The 20381-nt window shown below is 45.0% G+C and overlaps 1 protein-coding gene across 4 annotated transcripts in view; it reads right to left on the reverse strand.

Annotated features, from left to right (window-relative positions):
• Nucleotides 1-262: 262 nt before the first annotated feature.
• TTC39A (tetratricopeptide repeat domain 39A) overlaps nucleotides 263-20381 on the reverse strand; it is a 66112-nt gene continuing 45993 nt past the window's right edge. For 2 of the 4 annotated variants that reach the window (XM_068140584.1, XM_068140585.1), the window contains exons 9-18: nucleotides 17166-17274; nucleotides 15854-15921; nucleotides 15379-15438; nucleotides 14488-14649; nucleotides 12976-13067; nucleotides 11880-12000; nucleotides 8943-9054; nucleotides 6156-6270; nucleotides 5393-5509; nucleotides 1967-2188 (exon numbers count right to left, since the gene is read on the reverse strand). In XM_068140584.1, the coding sequence (XP_067996685.1) occupies nucleotides 2068-2188; nucleotides 5393-5509; nucleotides 6156-6270; nucleotides 8943-9054; nucleotides 11880-12000; nucleotides 12976-13067; nucleotides 14488-14649; nucleotides 15379-15438; nucleotides 15854-15921; nucleotides 17166-17274 (1077 nt within the window). In that variant the 3' untranslated portion in view covers nucleotides 1967-2067. Of the gene's footprint in view, nucleotides 2189-5392; nucleotides 5510-6155; nucleotides 6271-8942; nucleotides 9055-11879; nucleotides 12001-12975; nucleotides 13068-14487; nucleotides 14650-15378; nucleotides 15439-15853; nucleotides 15922-17165; nucleotides 17275-20381 lie in introns of all 4 variants that reach the window. The other 2 variants (XM_068140586.1, XM_068140588.1) reach the window with 2 other exon arrangements.

A 20381-nucleotide genomic window follows, 5' to 3' on the forward strand; every position in this document is an offset into this window, starting at 1 on the left:
GACTATGAAAATGGGAGGATCTCCATTGCTGCAAAGACTGGGGAAAGCAGACTGCCTGCTGCACAGTGTGTCCTTTGTGCACTGCAGCTCAGATGAGGCAACACTTGAGCGTGGCTGACACTTCCAAGAGCTTTTCAGTGGCCTCAAGAGCTGAATCCATAGTCAGAAGGATTGTTCACTTGCTGCAGAGTGCAATCCATGCTAATTTTCATGGCATCACTTGCTTCAAAGGTGCTAAGGAGCCAAAATATTTGGAAAGGACACAGCTGGAAGAAGAGGCATCACAGGCATGAAATAGAACAAGAATCTCTTTTTATTCTGTACAAAGAACAAGTGGATTTTTACACTTAAGCTTTGCTGTGCAGTGTGTAAGTAAGTGTAACTGTTCATAACTAATTTTATCTGAACTGAATTTATCTGAGAAAGCCATTAAAATAAAACAACAAAGGGCATTTTTCATCTAACTTGGGAAGACTTTTGTAAAGGGTGTCTATTTTTAAGACAAAGCAAGTTCCCTGTGTCGAGGAACAAGCGGTTCTGTCTCCTTGCATATTAATTTGCAATGATACAACAGTGTCATTTCCTTAGAGGAGGTAAAAGCAGAGCTAGAAACTGCCACTCTTTTCTTCTGGTGGGAACAATCACTTTAGAAAGAATATTCAGTGTGAGGTACAGAGACAGCAGACTTCCTGAAGAACATCTCCATTGGAGAAAAAGGGCTGCCAGAAGACCTCCCATCTCCACGTATCATAATGGATCACAGGGAAGAAGCTCTTTCAAAAGGGAGGTAGAAGTGTCCCTTGAAAACCAACAGGCACACAAACATGGAGCTAGCCTGGAGAACAGTAAATAGGGAGTCAAATATGTCTAACCACCAGTCCTGCAGAGATGCCTGACCACCAGTTCTGTGGAGAAGCAGCAATCCTATGGGAGACAGCACTGGAAAGCAGACCACTCTAGCCTCAAAGCCCTTCACATGGAAATTCCCCCCCAAAAAATCAAGACAGCCAAAAGATCAAGGGCTCTCCTTATGAAAAGCAGAGCACTTGTGCCACAGGAGCTCACTCCAACCCCAGCTTCCTAACACAGGAAACATTACCACACAGTCTCCTTAAACCTGGACAACTCAAGTTAGGCAAACCTAAGAACAACCATTTTAACACAGAATCAACTGTCACAGGAACTCCTGTGCTGTTGTGCAGAGGTGCAGCATCACTGCTTCTTAAGTGACCTTCAAGGACTTGTGCTTCAAATCTGATATAAACCTCAGATCATGTTCATCCTGATGAAAAAACCAAACCTGTTTGCTAAGGGCCTCCCATCTTTAAACTTGTCAAAGAAGAAGTGATGCAGTTTTGTACTTTCACCACCTTCCCCCCCCCCAAAAATCCTTAGGCAAATTATTCAGCAGACTTGACATGAAAACAAAATTAAGGAAACATTGAAGCTACTTCCATAAGGGAGACCATTGTTTTCACCTAAAGGTTTCTTCTAGAAGCAAAAATGTGACTGGTAAAAAAAAACAACAGAGAGAAAGAGAAGCTTTCTGTCCACAACTAGAAATGCCCAAGACTCAGAGCTCCTCCCTGCTGTGCTTCTGCTGCCCAGAGATTTTTCTCACAACGTTTCAACTAAGCAGGCCCTTGGAAAAAGTGATGCTTCCTCCTCAGGTGCTTCAAACAAACTTTTATAGCTAACTGAGACTACATCTGTGAACCTTTCAAGCTTAGCTTCTTTCAGCTGTTCCCCATAATGCTGTAGCTTGCTTAGTAAGCGTGGTGAACACCAGGAAAAGGCAGACAGGACTGAGAAAGGAGTTACACAGCTGTGAGCATTCAAAATGCCACTGCTGGCAAAACAATGTTGTCAGGGTGGGGGTTTGCCTGGGGTGGGGGTTTGCCATGTTATTACACCAGATTCATGTTTTATGCATCAACCTTTAAAATGTTTAAATTATTTGGTTTCTCACTGACTTGAAAGAGAAGGGGGAAAAAAAAAACCATTCTGAAGTGTCAGTGATTTTCTGCACTGAATTCTGCAACAAACAGGACATCAAAGAAGAAAAAGTTACGACACCGCTGAGGCTCCAGAGTGCATTCCGTTTTCTGGGGAGGATTTGGCTTGGTGCAGGGCAGCTTGAATTCTGAAATGTGTTCTTGTTTCCATGGAGTAATTCTTGTAGTTTTGTCTGAAACAAAAGCAGATCCACTCTGATCAATAGGTATTTTAGGAACGTGCTCAAGTTATCTTTATGTTACTGTTCTAGGCAAAACAATTGTAAGGCAGCAAAAAAGCCTTTCTTCACCAGCTGCTTTGTTGCCTCCTCTGAAATACCAGCCATGTCTTCCTAGCCAGACAATGCAGCTCTTTGTACTTGGATGTGGCTCCACTGTCTGACAATTACCAGAAAAATACAGCTTCATAAGAAATTAAATCTGCTCCACTCAATCAAAATACTGACTGTGGAGCTTCCCCCAGTTCGGGGGCCGTTGGGTGATGAATGAAGGCACAAACCCTGCTGCCGTATCGCAATGAGATTCCAGAAAAGCAGAGAATCTCAGAAGTTCTCCCAGAAGTCTTTTATTGCAGCATTGAAGAATTCCTTGCATTACAGAGTCTTCAAGTGTCCTTAAGAGCAGAAGTCCTGGAAGCCCTTAACAGACAAAGCATCTAAAAGTCCTGAGCATATTCCTAGCAGCATCCCTACACTGAAGCCCTGACCAGAAGTAGCTCTCTGTTGCACCCTGTGATAGTACAGTATCACAGTATCACCAAGGTTGGAAGAGACCTCAAGGATCATCGAGTCCAACCTGTCACCACAGACCTCATGACTAGACCATGGCACCAAGTGCCACACCCAATCCCCTCTTGAACACCTCAAGGGATGGGGACTCCACCACCTCCCTGGGCAGCCCATTCCAATGACCAATGACTCTCTCGGTGAAGAACTTTCTCCTCACCCCCAGCCTAAACTTCCCCTGGCACAGCTTGAGACTGTGTCCTCTTGTTCTGGTGCTGGTTGCTAGAGAGAAGAGACCAAGGGGCAATGGATGGAAACTGCAGCAAAGAAGGTTCCACCTCAACATGAGGAAAACTTCTTTACTGTAAGGGTCACAAAGCACTGGAACAGGCTGCCCAGAGAGGTTGTGGAGTCTCCTCTGGAGACTTTCCTGACCCATCTGGATGTGTTCCTGTGTGACCTGTGCTAGATTCGATGGCCCTGCTCTGGCAGGGGGGTTGGACTCGAAGATCTCCAGAAGTCCCTTCCAACCCTTAACCTGTGATGCTCTATGTATTGTACACTGATGGGTAGGCTTGTGCTGAGGGTGGTGGAACACTGGAACACGTTGCTCAGGGAGGTGGTTGAGGCCCCTTCCCTGGAGATATTCAAGGTGAGGCTCAATGAGGTCCTGGGCAACCTGATCTAGTTGGGGATGTCCCTGCTGACTGCAAGGAGGTTGGACTGGATGTCCTTTGGAGGTCCCTTCCATCCCAGCCCATTCTATAATTGTATGATTCTGCTGTGGGAGGGATACAGAACCCAGACACCAAAGAGGATTAGACCATGCTCATTTTCTTTCAGAAGATATTGGTCAGCTTTACACAGTGCTTTAAGAGCATTTCACTGCAGAATTCATATGGACCAGAGAAACATGGCATCTGTCACTATGGCAGCAGCAGTCTCCTTGTGAAAACAAGGGATTCCACATCCATCCTACACCAACTCATCATTTTCTGTGTGCAGCACCCAAGAGGTTGACTGAGGAAAGGAGGTGACTGGGTTCTGCTGCATGCTGAGCTGACAGAGAGCTGTCCTTAAACGAAGCAGATTTTGCCATGCAGGTATTGTACTTCTCATCAGGAGGCTGACAGCCTTGCTTGTAGCTTACAGTTACATAAATAGAAATGCATGACCAAGCCAAAACTGTTTATCATCTCATTCCACTCTTTCTCCCAGAGCTGCAACGTTCCAGCCAGCAGCACTCTGTGGATTTAGGTCAAGCAAATCAGGCATCATGCACAAGCCAAGCTCTCCTCTGTGCTCCTGCCAATGGCAAACACAGTTCTGCAGTCCTGACCCCAGCAGGGACAAGGCATCCTCCCTCTGCCGGCTGCTCAGGCCAGCAGCCTTTTCAGCTGAAAGCTTATCAGCCACCAGCATTCTGATGAGGTGCAGCAGCTACTAGTGGACATGTAAGGACTGCACCTTTGGCTTTTTTACTGACAGATACCAGGGGAAGGTTGTGGTGCTGGGAGTTGTTTTGTGTGTGTATCATTACAGCTTCCCTGAGTGCTTTCAGCAGAGCAAAGTCTGAATATTAGCTTTTCATACACCATACACATACATACAACAAAGTTTTAGGAGCTGCTGTCTGCTGGTGCTCTTTAAGGCAAACATTTTCCCTTCAGAGGGCCTGTGGCTGGGCCACGTGGAGCCATCAGGAAAAAGGTGCCATGGCTGAGCAGGAAGGGACAGAAGAAAAGTACCAGCTGGAACTGGAAGCTCAGAATCACTGATTTCTAGATCTCTCCTTAAGAGAGATTTGAACAAAGGAAATGAGGACAGGAGGAGAGGCATGCTTTGAGGAATGTGAAACCAAGTGAAATATTTTCCATGGTGTTTTGCTAAAGCAATCAGGGTCATGAGCACAGGAACCTAAGAATTGCAATGTTTGAATTTTTGTGTTGACAGGCTTTTGGCATAGTCTCTGGCAGGCTGATTCACCACCCTCTGCCTCGCATAGGGGACTGACTTGGACAGAAGCTCAACACAAAAACTCCGACCCCTTCCAAGCTTGGGGCCAGCCCTCAGTTTTGTAGCTACTCACACCTGTGGCAGTGACTGGCATGACTCTGCACTTGGAAAGATGCAGACATCTGCACTTAATCATTGTCTAACCTGCTGCAGGATGCCTGAAGAGGGCAGGGGCTGTTGGGTTTGGATTCCCTCCCCTCAAGAAATTTTGGCTCACTGGAGAAGTAAAGCCTGAGAGAGAGGCAAAAATGGTATTTTGATAAACAGCACTGCCAGCCATCAGTGTGAGTAATGTTAGCCAAAGCACAAGAGCTTGGACTTCATTGACTACATCTGTTATGAATAAGTAAACAGACTATAAAGATTATTGCATTTTGCTACACATGGATTATTTCTCATGGAAGCCTTTGACACTTCTATTAACATCTTGTTTTTCCTCTTAGCAGAATGGATGTGTCAGTCACAGACTGAATAAAGTCTAGTGAAGTCCCAACAGAAACCAAGGCCTCTGTGCTTACACCAAAAAAACATGCAATGAGTCTCCATGGTATTAATGAAATGGTTCTGCTTCCTGCTATCCAGTGAGACACCAGACTGACCCAGCAGACATCAGCACAGAGCTTTTCACTCACTTACTTTGCTCTTTCCAGCAGTTTTATTGCTTCTTCTCTTCTGTCCTGGTCTAGATACAGTATTGCCAGCTCCAGCATGGCATTTGGAATTAGATAATGATCATATTTTATCTTCTTCTCACTGCATTGGAAAAGAAATAGCCTCAAGACCTTGAAATGATGTTTCCCTCGTGTAACAGCTCCAAACACAAATGAACAGGAGACTAGTGAAGCTCAGAAAGAGTCAGCAATCTATTACAACACTTCTCTATCCAAAGCCACCTTCCGGCTTGTCAATGTGCATTGTGCACAACCATCCTGCACCTCCTACTGTTTCTCAGGATTACAAAACATTGCCTTTGTTATCAGGGAAGAATTAGGAAAGATGAAGTATTATGAGCTCTGTACATGTGATCTGACAAAAAGAGATGCCATGAGGTACAAAAGTTCCAAGTGTAATCATCTGTCTCTGCAGACTGCGTTTGCGTTTTGGGTACAGCTTCCTCACCACTAGTAAGAGGAACGGGGCACAAAAAGGGAAGAGGTATCTCAAACATTTTATGCACCTATAGTTCCTTAAAAGGAGAAAATATATCAGCAAAAAGGTCATCTTCTTCCATACATGGCTAAAATTTCAATTCCTTGACACCAAAGCAACTGAGATAAATACAACAGCCACTGTGGTGCTCTCCCTTCTGTTCCTATCATGGTTGCACCTCTCTTTGCTTCAAATGAACAGTTACTGAGAAATTCAAGAGCTCTCCTGTATGCCAGGCATCTAAACTTACTTTAAACAGATGTAATTAAAATGGTCTTCTGCTTCTGAGATCTTGCCCAAATGCTTGAGGCATAAGCCCTTCAACAGCTTTATCACACACTGGTCATCTGCTAGCAATTCCGTAGCTGCAAGGGAAAGTAAATGACGTATTTCAGAAAACTCCAGAGCAGCAGAGACTTTCCTACCTGTAGAGAAACTCTTACATAGGCAGGGGTGAGCACCATGGGAACTAACTGATCTATTTAGTTCATTTGACACAGACAAACACACACCAAGCCTTTCATCAAAGGATCAGACTTGCTCTACAAATTGCTGGGTTGCTCTTTCCTTCCCTACTCTCCCTGAAAGGCTGTTCCACAACCTTCTTGTTCTGACTCCTAAACACTAATTCAAGGTGTCCACTTTGGAAACACTGACTCACCTGACCTCTTCATATGCATGAGTTTCAGAAGCTCTCCATCTTTGTTTGCCTAAATAAAAATATTCCAGGCTCTGGTCCCTGCGCCTCACATCCCTTCACCTTCTGATTAATAGCTGCTTCCCTTTGGACTGTGCAGCTGGAGGTCTTGATCCTGTAACTGGAGTCACTCCTATTGCTAAGTCCCACAGAGACCCCTGCATACATATCACAGTATCACAGTATCACTTAGGTTGGAAAGGACCTCGAGGATCATCGAGTCCAACCTGTGACCAAAGCAAAGCCCAGGGAAAATGCAAACTAAATTGGAAGGAAAAAGGAAGAGGACAAAAGTTGGCACACTAAGTATGTACAGAGTGAGATGATTCAGAGCCACAAAAGAGTTACTTCATAAGAATTAAAAAAACCCCAAACAGATCAATTGTCTCTCCTGGACATCTGGCCCAAGAACATGCTCACTTGTCTCTACTTACAACTTGCCCTTACAAACTGTCCTGGACTGTGTCAGCAAACGTTTAGGGACCTATCCTAAATGCAAAACTGATCTGCCTAGAATTGTGTTTATAAATGTTACTTCTTCTAGCAGACTTCCTTTTACCATCTTCTACCATGGAATCATAGGATGGTTTGGGTTGGAAGGGACCTCCAAAGGTCATCCAGCAGATACCATAACAAATAATATTAATACAAAAAACCTCAGTCAAACTATTTACAGTTCTGCTTTTAAAGGTTCAGGCACTCAGTTATGAAATTCCAGTTTAAAGCAATCTGGAGCAAATAGAAAATTAATACAATCATTAAAGTCCTGGAAGGAAAGGAGGCTGCAATTTTAGAAGGTAGAAGGGCTCTCCAGAGGGACCTTGACAGGCTGGACAGACGGGCAGAGTCCAACAGGATGGCATTTAACAAGTCCAAGTGCCAGGTGCTGCACTTTGGTCACAACAACCCCATGCAGCGCTACAGGCTGGGGAAAGAGTGGCTGGAGAGCAGCCAGGCAGAAAGGGACCTGGGGGTACTGGTTGACAGCAGCTGAACATGAGCCAGCAGTGTGCCCAGGTGGCTAAGAAGGCCAATGGCATCCTGGCCTGCATCAAGAACAGTGTGGCCAGCAGGAGCAGGGAGGTCATTCTGCCCTGTACTCAGCACTGGTTAGGCCACACCTTGAGTACTGTGTCCAGCTCTGGGCCCCTCAGTTTAAGAAAGATGTTGAGATGCTGAAAGGTGTCCAGAGAAGTGCAACAAGGCTGGGGAGAGGTCTGGAGCACAAGCCCTACGAGGAAAGGCTGAGAGAGTTGGGGTTGTTTAGCCTGCAGAAGAGGAGGCTTAGGGGATACCTTACTGCCGTCTACAACTACCTGAAGGGAGGTTGTGGACAGGTGGGGGTTGGTCTTTTCTCCTGGGCAACCAGAACCAGAACAAGAAGACACAGTCTCAAGCTGCACCAGGGGAAATTTAGGGTGGAGGTGAGGAGAAAGTTCCTCACAGAAAGAGAGATTGGCCATTGGAATGTGCTGTCCAGGGAGGTGCTAGAGTCACCGTCCCTGGAGGTGATCAAGAAGGGACTGGACGTGGCACTTGAAGCCATGGTTTAATTAGTCATGAGGTGTTGGGTGATAGGTTGGACTTGATGATCTTTGAAGTCTTTTCCAACTTTACTGATTCTATGATTCTATGATCTAGTCCAACCCTCTCTGCAGTTGGCAGGGGCATCCTCAAGTAGATCAGGTTGCCCAGAGCCGTGTCCAGCCTCACCTTGAATATCTCCAGGGATGGGGTCCCAAACACCTCCCAAGGCAACCTGTTCCTGCATTCCACTACCCTCATAGTAAAGAACTTGTTCCTACCATCCAATCTAAATCTGCCCTTCTCTAATTTGAAGCCATTGTCCCTTGTCCTGTCACTGCAAGCCTTTGCAAACAGTCTCTCTGCAACCTCCTTGTAGTCCCCTTCAGGTACTGGCAGGCTGCTGTTAGTTTTCCCCAGAGCCTTCTCTTCTCCAGGCTGAACACCTCCTGTTCCCTCAGCCTGTCCTCATAGCCCCCTGATCATTTCTTCATGACCCTCTTCTAGACCCTCTCCATCAGGTCCATGCCCTAATGATGCTGAGGGCTCCAGAACTGGATGCAGTGCTCTAGGTGTGGTCTCACCAGAGCAATGTGGCACAATCACCTCTTTCAACCTGCTGCCCACACTGCTTTTGATGCAGCCCAGGCTGCCATTGGCCTTCTGGGCTCCAGGTGCACATTGCTGGCTCACACCCAGCTTCTCACCCACCAGAAGCCACAAGTCCTTTTCCACAGGGCTGCCTTCTCTGACCTCATCCCCCAGCCTGTATTGACGGTGAGGATTGTTCTGGCCCAGAACTGTATCACTGATTACCTGAACTTTTTGCCAATGCTTCTTCTGCTTCATTTAAAGTCTCTAACATGCCTTCTGTTAACTTGGGACATTTTCCAATTACAGCATAGCCATTCCAGATATACATCATTTCCTAGGACCAGGGAAAAATGATAGCATCATTAATTGCAGCACCAGGTAAATGCAGTTATGAAGAGCTTTCGTTTATCTCAGCATGATGAAAAAGTTACAGATCCCTTAAACAAACAGTCAGTCTGTCAAAACATATTTTCATTGCAATTGAAATCTTGTCACATTGGTTTTCAGAACAAATTAGCCCTGGAAGACAACTAAAGAGCCAGTTACACAATGCAGGGATGGCTTTAGCAGAATGCAAACACAGTCTCACTCATAGATGAAGGCGAATACCAACAAAATAGGCAGACTTAAAACATTCATGTCATATGGCTAAGTGACAATGGGTTAAGGTACTTGGCTTTCTGTTGTGTCCTACCCAGAGCAGTAATCACAGAATGTTAGGGGCTGGAAGGGACCTTGAAAGTTCATCCAGTCCAACCCCCCCTGCCAGAGCAGCATCACCTAGAGCAGATCACACCAGAACACATCCAGCCAGAATATTTCCAGAGAGGGAGACTCCACAACCCCCCTGGGCAGCCTGTTCCAGTCTTCTGTCACCCTCACAGGGGAAAAGTTTTCCTCCTGTTTCCATGGAACTTCCTCTGCCTCAGCTTCTACCACTGCCCCTTGAGCTGTCATTGGGCATCACCCAGCAGAGCCTGGCTCCATCCTCTCAGCACTTGCCCTTTACATCTTTATAAACATGAAGTCAAATAATAATAGTAACTGACTGTAATGTAATAATAACTGACTGTCATGCATTGCTTCCACAGAAAAACAAACCAAACCACCCAAATCTCAGGACAGCAAAGCAAAATAAACCCCAACCTTTAAGCTGGGCTTCAAAACAACCAAGGGTATTTTAAAGCTGAACTGTAAATCCCTTGAATTCTTCAAGTCTGACATTCCCACAGAAAGTAACTTTTCTTATTTGACTGTTCTTAAGAGTTAATTTTACTAAAAACTACTGCTTTAATTCCAACTGAAGTGCTCTCTTCAGAGTTTAGCTCCAGACCCAATGTGCCCCCTACCACTAGCAATCATAAAGATGGAAAGATTACATATGCACTTACAATTGGTCCTCATGACAAGTTATTTATTCTGTTTGACTATGCATATGACCTAGTCTGTATTTCATAATCTAAAGCTTTTTGATAAAAACTCTGTGCAGGATAACTGAGTTTTGGAACCACAGTAGAAAAAGGTGTCAGCCGAGCAGAGCTGGAACGGCGTGCTCACCCCAGCGCTGCTGCTTTCACCTCCTGGAAAACACGCACTGAACTTACTGTATCCAGGGCAGATTTGTTCAATGGTTTTGAAACAGAACCACAGAATTGTCAGGGTTGGAAGGGACCACAAGGATCATCCAGTTCCAACCCCCCTGCCATGGGCAGGGACACCTCACACTACAGCAGGTTGCTCACAGCCACATCCAGCCTGGCCGTAAAAACCTCCAGGGGTGAGGCTTCCACCACCTCCCTGAGCATCCTGTTCCAGTGTCTCACCACCCTCATGGGGAAGAACTTCTTTGGAACATCTAATCTAAATCTCCCCTGCTCTAGCTGGGATCCATTCCCCCCAGCCATATCACTCCCTGACACCCTCAAAAGTCCCTCCCCAGCTTTCTTGTAGCCCCACTTCAGATACTGGAAGGCCACAATAAGATCTCCTCAGAGCCTTCTCCTCTCCAGACTGAATAACCCCAACTCTCCCAGTCTGTCTCCATAAGAGAGGAGCTCCAGCCCTCTGCTCATCCTCATGGCCCTTCTCTGGACACCTTCCAGCACCTCCAAATCCTTCCTGTAATAGGGGCTCCAGAACTGGACAGAGTGCTGCAGGTGGGGTCTCACGAGAGTGACATAGATGGAAACAGAAGGATTCACACGACATTTACTCTAGGCTGCATCTCCGAGCCGTGACTCGCCTGAGGACACGCGCCCCTCAGCAAGGCCATTCCCAGCGCAAAGAAAATCCTAGCGGCGGGATTCTGCCCCCCGCGCTGCTGCCTCGGCGGCCGTTAACTGCTCAGCTGCGCCACCTGCTGTCTTTGAAACACAACTGCAACGGCACCAGAGACGCGGCGCCCAGCCCCGCCAGGGAGCGCGCTGGGTGCAGACTATCCTTCTGCTAAACCCCAGCCCAGAGTGACACTTCCAGACAGTCTTGAAAGTCCTCAGAGAAAGAATCTCCACAACCTCTCTGGGGAGCCCGTTCCAGTGCTCTGGGACCCCTACAATACAGAAGTTCCTCCTCATGCTGAGGTGGAACTTCCTGTGCTATAGTTTACATCCATTGCCCCTTCGTCCTCTCCCATGGCACAAGTGAGCACAGACTGTCCCTGTCCCTTCCTTCCTGACCCCCAGCCCTCAGATATTTATAGACATTGATTAGATTCCCTCTCAGTCTTCTCCTCTCCAGAATAAAAAGCCCCAGGTGTCTCAGCCTTTCCTCCTAAGGCAGTGCTCCAGTCCATTCATCATCCTTGTAGCCCTCTGTTGGACATTCAAGTAGATACATGACAGAAAAGACCTAGGGTAAATTTCCTCAAAACAGAACCCAAAGCAAGCTGTTAGGAGCATGCTGGTCTACAGCTGGAATGATAAGTTACACAGGAGCACAGTGATGTATCACAACCAGCTAGCTTAGCTCCTGTGGCTGGTGCATGCCCCCCATTTTAGAGCATTCCTCGCATTCATTTGGCTTTGCCTTGGGAACATTCCAGTCTCCTGCAGAGGTTTTACCTTAGAAACACGGAAAGATGCTATTCTAATTCTCTTGATTTTATTTCCATACATTAAAAACATGATAATAATGAGGAGGGGGTGGGCATTTCTAACTCACCAGAGGTGGAACGGGCAAAGGAATGGGGTTTGCAGAAAGATACCGTCGTGCTTTCCGAATTGCAAACTTTTCTGTAGGGAGAGACTTCCCTGCAATTTTCAGTTTCAAACTGGGAACAATCCTGAAAGTTTAAAGGAAAATGTAAGGAATTTTTCCTCTGTAGACCTCTGGGGGAAAAAGAAAAGCCACACACATCCAAACTTTAAAGAAAAAAAACCAAAACCAAACCAACCCACACCAGAGAGAATTTAAACTGTAACACACTGCTACCACCTCTGGGGAAGCCAAGCAATACATATTCACAACATCTGTCTTAATTCAGGGCACACATATCTCTAGGCTTCCTCTTCAATCAAGCAGGAGGAAGAGGGACTCTTCCCCACTCAAAGAATAAATTAGGTGATGCCCCTGACTTAAAAAGGGCACATCTCTCTTCACAGGCTAAGAAAGGTTTTGTCACTGTTCCTCCCATTCTTTCAAAGATCAAAGCTATTCCATTCATAATGGATCCCAAATCCAGTGAGATCTGCTTGTAATGATTCTGTAAGAGACAGAAACCCCCAAAATTATCAATATGTTGTAACCACATCAAAAAAAAAGATATATATTTCCATTTTATAGAAAGATTGTGAAAATCAGTAACCACTTTTCTTTGCCCCAGCGAGGTCTAGGCTTTTTTGAGCTTGAACCTTCCAGCTGGGTTATCTCATGGTGTTAATAATGCATACATTCACTTGTACATTTAACTATTCCATATCTTCTAGCATAATCCATTGAAGACTTTCATCTCTTACATGCCATTTTCATTAAAGGAAATAACTGAAAAAGAGTGTGAACGTTACATGCAACAGCAGCAGCCAGCAGCAGCAGCCACTGCATGGCTGACAGACCTAATGGTGCTGCCCATGAAGTATTCCCAGCCCAGGGGAAATCTGCTTTCTGAACCCAGGGTCCACTTTAGTGTAAGGGACTGTTCCATTCTGCATTTTCTCACAATCCCATGCTACTGTTGTTCAGATCTTCCAAACTGCACAATGAATCCTTTTGCCTTTCTTCCCCCAGCACTGTGACAGGAAACTGTAAACTGGGAGCTTACCTAAATAATTCCACTTCACTGTCGCCAAAAGGACTGCAGTCTTCTGGTCCAAACATACTGAGATAAGCAGCTTTCATGTAAATGTAAGTAGCCTGCAAGTGCAATCAAGAACATCTATACAGAAAAAATGCATTTACAGCATCCCCAGTATTGAGACAAAGCACAAAAACAGCAAAGAGGAAGAAGGTGATGCTTCTGAGCACAAACAGAAGTAACCTTAGGAAACTCTGAGCACGAGGTGCATATTTCAGAGAGTGAAGTATACACATTATTATCAGGTGTGTCTTCAGAGGATCAAAGGATGTTAGGGATTGGAAGACACCTATGGAGATCATCAAATCCAAACCCCCTGCCAGAGCAGGACCACAGAATCTAGCGCAGGTTGCAGAGGAATGCATCCAGATGGGTATGGAAAGTCTCCTGAGAAGGAGACTCCACAACCTCTCTGGGCAGCCTGCTCCAGTGCTCTGCAGCCTTCAAAGTAAAGAAATTCCTCCTCATGTTTAGGTGGAACCTCCTGCACTGTAGTTTGTATCCACTGGTTTACTTTGCATCATCATAGAATTTATGTCCAAATTCCCAGAACAAATGTTATGTTTGTGTAAAGTTAACTTTTATTAGTGTCAGGAATACATGCTGAAAAACTTACAAAAAGGTGATGTTCAGAGGAAAAAAATGAAATAAATTACTCTATAGTCTGTCTGTGAAATCACAACTTGATGGCATTATCTGAAAGTAGGTTGGTGAGGGACTTTTTGGGGTGTCAGGTAGTGACAGGACTAGGAGGAAGTGGAAAAAAACCTAGAAATGAGTAGATTCAGATTGGATGTCAGGAAGAAGTTCTTCCCCATGAGGGTGGTGAGACACTGGAGCAGGTTGCCCAGGGAGGTGGTGGAAGCCTCATCCCTGGAGGTTTTTAAGGCCAGGCTGGATGTGGCTGTGAGCAACCTGCTGTAGTGTGAGGTGTCCCTGCCCATGGCAGGGGGGTTGGAACTGGATGATCCTTGAGGTCCCTTCCAACCCTAACCATTCTATGATTCTAAATTTTAGGCTCTAGAGGGTTTTGAAGTGTCTCATTATTTCAGTGTATGAAAAGTACTGATTCCATGCAGATTCCTGAGCAACTAAGGAAAGCAAAGCAGCAGTCAACCTTACAACTTTTCCAATAGCAGAGAAAAGCACTTGGTGAGTTCTCAAGTGCGGCCTTGAGGAGTCTACAGTAACCGTAAGTTCCAGAACTTTTCTGGACCATTTTAAGCTGTGATTATTTATTTACACTGGAATCTAACAGTGCATACACATGATCACCTTCCTTTAGGCTCGTGTAGTTACTAGCATGCTACTTCTACATATTTGTGTGTCTGCAATTGACAGTGTTGTCCAAGAGCCACAGCAGGCCACTTTGGTTATACAATCCTTGTCTTCAAAGCTACACAAAATTCTCAGCCCAAACTGATAGAAAGTTCAGAGACACTTACAGGGTGTTCTGCCCTTCTGTTCTGCTTAACTCACCTTTGACCAAGTGTTTTCTTTGCTTAGCAGGTCTGCATAGAAGAAAGCCATCTTCCACTGACGCTTGTAGGTGAAGCACCACATCAGCTCCCAGTAACACATGTGGTGAAACTGCTTCCAGTACTGCTGAGCCTCACAACATTCTTCATACCTATTAACTGCCTGAACACAGAGATTTCCAAACACCACCTTAGTAAATGCACAAACACCAGTGTTGTAACAGATCTGCCAGCATGGTTCCTGCAAAGTATTAGTAGCCCAATCAACATCTGTTGGCTTCATATTCTTATTCATATTCTTGGCTCCACAGTCATCCTGGTGTTAGCAAGTTCACCCATGCTACAGAGCTTGCCCCTTACTGGAAGTTACATTAAGTTGTAAGCATGGGAAGAATGAATTTTTGTCTCTAATGAAATTAGAAAACTGAAGTCAGAAGACAGATGCTGAGCTGACATTTATTGTTGCAGCTCCAAAGAAGCCCTTTCAAGGGAGCTACTGCATTGCATACCAGCTGATACTCTGTGTCAGCATATTCTGGACCTCCCTACTTCTTTCAAGTCATGTATGACTCCACTCAGACTGATGGCAAATGATTATGACTGGATGCTATCAAAGGCACAACTTGCCACAGGACAGGAAAGACAATGAGAAAATTGTCATTAATACTGGTGGAATAGATTAGCACCAGAAATTAGGAAGGGCAGCAAAACGAACTGGTCAAACAAGTTAGTCAAAAGAGGTTTCAAAACTCCTACTTGTAATTCATAAACTATAAATTACATGTAGACCAAAACAACACCAAGCATTAGCCAAAAGTGAAACACTTTTCCTGTAGGAGGTTTTTCTGAAGCTTTTGAAACATCCTTTCCCCAGAGCAAAAGGATTACTTACCTCATCAATATTACCCTTTAGTGTCTCTATCCTGCCTGCAAAAAACAGGAATATGGCTCCCTGTAATAAATAATAACAAAAAGGCAAGTATTCCATAACAGTTCTCAAGCTGACCACACAGTCTAGATCTTTGCTATTTGGCAAGAAAACATGAAACAATCATGGAATTGTTAGGGTTGGAAGGGACCTCAAGGATCACCTAGTTCCAACCCCCCTGCCATGGGCAGGGACACCTCACACTACAGCAGGTTGCTCAGAGCCACATCCAGCCTGGCCTTAAAAACCTCCAGGGGTGAGGCTCCCACCACCGCCCTGGGCAACCTGTTCCAGTGTCTCACCACCCTTATGGGGAAGAACTTCTTCCTAAGGTCCAATCTAAATCTACCCATTTCTAGTTTTTATTATTTATTTTATTTTAATTGTATTTATTTATTTTATAATTTATTCCATCACATTAAATTATGATTCTTTTTACCTTTGGATAGCGAGCCAAGTAAGGCTTAAGTAGTTTTTCTGCCTCTTCAACATCTCCTTTCCCTGTCCCTAGAATGCATAAAAACACAAGTCATAGGAACAGTAAGAAAAGGATAAAAAAACAACCTAACACAGCACAGGAATGCAAGGTACTGATCAGCCATCCTCATCTGGCCACTGTGTCACTTCCCCTCTCTGTGAAGGAAGGTGTAAATACAGTTTGGTGAAGCACTGTGCCAGCCACCAGCACGACCTGACAGCACTGCACTTGTGTGCAGACCTGCAGGGGCTTGCAGAATGCTTCAGCTGGAGAGAAGAGGCAAGTGCCTCAGGGGCAGGTTATCACCTCCCAAGATGTCAGAGACAAGACATAACATGGAAACTTTCAGCCATTATTTTACCCTCCCAAATAACACACCTGACTATTTGGTGCAGTTTGAGCTAGTCCCCAGCTTAAACACTAATTGTAAATGGGAAATTTCCAGATACTTCAAGTAGAAGATAAATTATGTAGGGATTGGACACAGAATGATAATAATAGACAGGTTAATATAATTCCATTGGAGTACTAGAAACATTATATCTTGTATCACAGTATGTTCCTTCTCTTGGATGCTTTGCTTTGCGTTTCAGGCTCTGCTATTTTCCCTCTGACCTTGGGCTTCTCTGTTTTGGATGCTCTAAGGTACAGCAGAGGTGGAGAGGGAGTGTCTGTAGTTGTATATAGCCTTCTGGAGGCCCTTTTGTCCCTAAGAAGGGATAGAAGAGCTGACTTGGGGTGCAGGGGGGGCTGTGATGTTGTCAAGCTGTGTATATATATGCAAATACACTTTGTACATGGCTATTACCTTTTATACTTCTATGTGTATATCCTTTTGTAAATAAAATTCCATATTTACTTCCACATTCTGACTGTGGTGAATTTGCTCTTTGGGGCAGATTCTGAAACAGCTATTGGGGAAATCCAATCCAACCCATAACACTGCTGAAGCCAGATTCAGTTCTCAGAGCTTCCTTTGCTATGCCCCATTGTCTCCTTTCTTACACGTTGAGCCTCCACCTTGAAGATGAAGACAATCTCTTCAGCTGTGATCACTACTGTAAAACTACTCACATGTTGAGCCTCCACCTTTCAGATTAAACACTCTCTTCAGCTGTGATCACTACTGTAAAACTACCCACAAATCAGTCATATTTAACCTGGTCATGAACAAGTAATTCACTCAGAAATAGGTGATGGAAGCATCTTTTTTTTTCCCCTCTGGGTCCCACAAGAACTAATCAAATCCAAGAGTTATTATAAACAAGCTTACCTAACACAAAGGTCATGAAAGTATGATAGCAAAGCAACAGCATGGTACACAGCACCGACCTAAAGCTGTATGATGATGCTCCCTCTTGAAGCTGCAGCAGACCACGCTCCTGTGCAAACAGAGATGAGGAGGACAAAGTAATGGGAAAGAACCAAAGCTATGTTTCACTCATTTGTTAAGTTCTGCAGTGGCATCGACAGACTGCTACAGATTCCTGGAAAGCACTGACACACTCTGCTCATGGAGCCACCAGAGATAAAAATACATACATGAAGCTATCTTGCAATAATTCATGGAGCTGCTGCTTAGCCTGGAACACATCCGATGACATAACAGCAGCTTAGGAGGTTATTGCATGGTGAATGTTAACAGAAGGTGAGACAACTTATCACCATCATCCAAGTGCTGCTAGACAGCATTCCAGGAACAAAAATCAGGGACATTGAAATGGCAGGCAAAAAACCTACGGGCACTGTGCAGCAGATCCGTGTTGGGTAGTCACTGCACAAGCTAGGTAAAGAGGTGAAGAAAAGCAATTAAATCTGCAACTAGCTAGGCAAAGGATGACAGGGCAAGAGGACAAAAGGACAGGGCTAAGAACAAAGGAGCTTTGCAGCGATGCTGGTCTACTACCACCAGTGGAAAAATATGATGAAAAGAGGAATACATCTGTTTGGGTAACAATCATGTCGAAGGCTGCATTCACATTCAGCACCAGCATGACGGATAATCAACCCTAGGGATTCAAGCTCCTGAGGCAGTAGCCCACTCCTGCACTAGATTTATGATATCAAGACTATAAATATACAAATGTATTAAAAAAGAGATCTGCCTGCTAGTAAATATGCACAGTGAGGGGTCCACTGTGTGCTGGGGAGAATTCTGTTTAAAAGTTACACCGTGACTGCAATGGAAAGTTAGTGGAACATGATCTGTGTGACCCTAAGGACACCCCTTCCAATCAGCTACCCTATAAATAAGGACCCTGGGGGATGCCTATGAGAATCACTGCAGAAAGTAGCAGAGAGAGCACTCAAAGAATGACTTGCACACAGATTCTCATCTTTTCTGTGTCCTTGCTGATATAAAGGTGAGCTACCTCACCTTTACCGCTTGCTGTGTAAACCCTGACACCTGTAATCATAGAATTATCAGGGCTGGAAGGGACCTCAAGGATCACCTAGTTCCAACCCCCCTGCCATGGGCAGGGACACTTCACACTAGATCAGGTTGCTCAGAACCACATCCAGCCTGGCCTTAAAAACCTCCAGGGATGAGGCTTCTACCACCTCCCTGGGCAACCTGTTCCAGTGTCTCACCACCCTCATGGGGAAGCACTTCTTCTTAACATCCAATCTGAATCTGCCCAGTGCTAGTTTTTTCCATCCCCCCTAATCCTATCACTCCCTGACACCCTAAAAAGTCCCTCCCCAGCTTTCTTGTAAGCTCCCTTAAGATACTGGAAGGCTACAATTAGTTTTCCTCAGAGCCTTTTCTTCTTGTTTTCACCACAGATGTATTTTTTCACTTAACTAGCGTGGTTAAGTGTTTTCACATAAACACACTTATTTTATGTTCAAAAAAACAAACCAATAATCTTCATGTATTACATTCAGTACTGTTACAAGGGAAGGTACCATTAGCACAGATATTTGCAGGTCAATTAATATAACATCTAGTCTGGACAGAATAATGAAAATACTCACTTGCATGGCACTTCAGAGGAAATTAAGAGAGAGTAAAATCATTACTGAAAATTAATGACTTTTGGAAACAGAGCATTAGTCAAAACAAAGCCAACTTCTTTCCCTGCTGAGAGCTAAAGTTTCACTGATACAGGTTGTGGCAGTACATCCAAAACCCCTCCCCTCACCCCTGTGCAAAGATGGGATGGAGGGAAATGAGCTGGAGGAGGGCACAGAGGGTACTGTCAGCAAGTTTGCTGATGACACCAAGCTGGAGGAGTGGCTGACACAGGAGGGTTGTGCTGCCATTCAGCCAGACTTGGACAGGCTGAGAGTTGGGCAGGGAGAAATTTAATGAAGTTCAACAAGGGCAAGGGTAGAGTCTTGCACCTGAGACAGAGCAACCCCATGGAGCAAGATAGGTTGGGGACTGACCTCTTGGAAAGCAGTGAAGGCAAAAAGGACCTGAGGGTCCTAGCGGACGGGAGGCTGACCATGAGCCAGCAATGTGCTCTGGTGACCAAGGTAGCCAAAGGCATCCTGGGTTGTATTAGAAGGGCTGTGGTCAGTAGGTTGAGAGAGGTTCTCCTCCCTCTCTACTCTACCCTGGTGAGGCCACATCTGAATACTGTGTCCAGTTCTGGGCCCCTCAGTTTAAGAAGGACCTCAGGGAACCACTTTGAGAGAGTCCAGTGCAGAGCCATGAATATTATTAATGGAGTGGAACACCTTCCTTATGAGCAGAGACTGAGGGAGCTGAGGGCTCTTAGCTTGGAGAGGAGAAGACTAAGGGCTGTCCTCATTCATGTTTATAAATAAGTAAAGGGTGAGAGCCCCCTCAAACCCCCCTGTCCCAAGAGAGAGAAAGGAGTTAAGAGAAAGCAGTGGGTTACTTATCCCAAGGTCAGCCAGAAGCACGTTATCTCCCGAGCAAAGCAGTAACAGCCAAGATCAGAAGAAAAGAGAAAAGGAATGGGAATGTGAAATGGGAAGAATTGTTATGATACAGCTTCTCTTATCCCAGACATTTATCCAATGAATTTGTTTAGAATAATATTTTGTTTTCCTTTGTACACCCAATAGTGATTTATTTATATTCTTCCACTTTTCTGCTCAAAATCTGCAGCTAAATTTTAAAGGCATAGCCTATAACCACCACACTGGGTGATGGTCAATGACAGCACAAGGGACAACGGTGGAAGCTGAGGCATAGGAAGTTCCATGGAAACAGGAGGAAGAAGAATTTCACTGTGAGGGTGACAGAACACTGGAACAGGCTGCCTAGGGGGGTTGTGGAGTCTTCCCCTCTGAAGATATTCAAGACCTGCCTGGATGTGTTCCTGTGTGATCTGCTCTAGGTGATCCTGCTTTGGGAGGGGGGTTGGACTGGATGATTGCTCAAGGTCCCTTCCAGCCCTAACATTCTGTGATTATGTGAAACAGAGAAGCTGGGAAGAGGGGAGACAGAGGAGATATGGGGTAATATTGACTGCTTTTAGATTCATCTTTTCCCAAATACTATTCTCTAACC

The sequence above is a fragment of the Melanerpes formicivorus genome, unplaced genomic scaffold (assembly GCF_026170545.1).
Source record: "Melanerpes formicivorus ecotype bairdi unplaced genomic scaffold, bMelFor1.0.p_v2 SCAF_7, whole genome shotgun sequence".
In the NCBI taxonomy this organism is placed as follows: domain Eukaryota; kingdom Metazoa; phylum Chordata; class Aves; order Piciformes; family Picidae; genus Melanerpes; species Melanerpes formicivorus.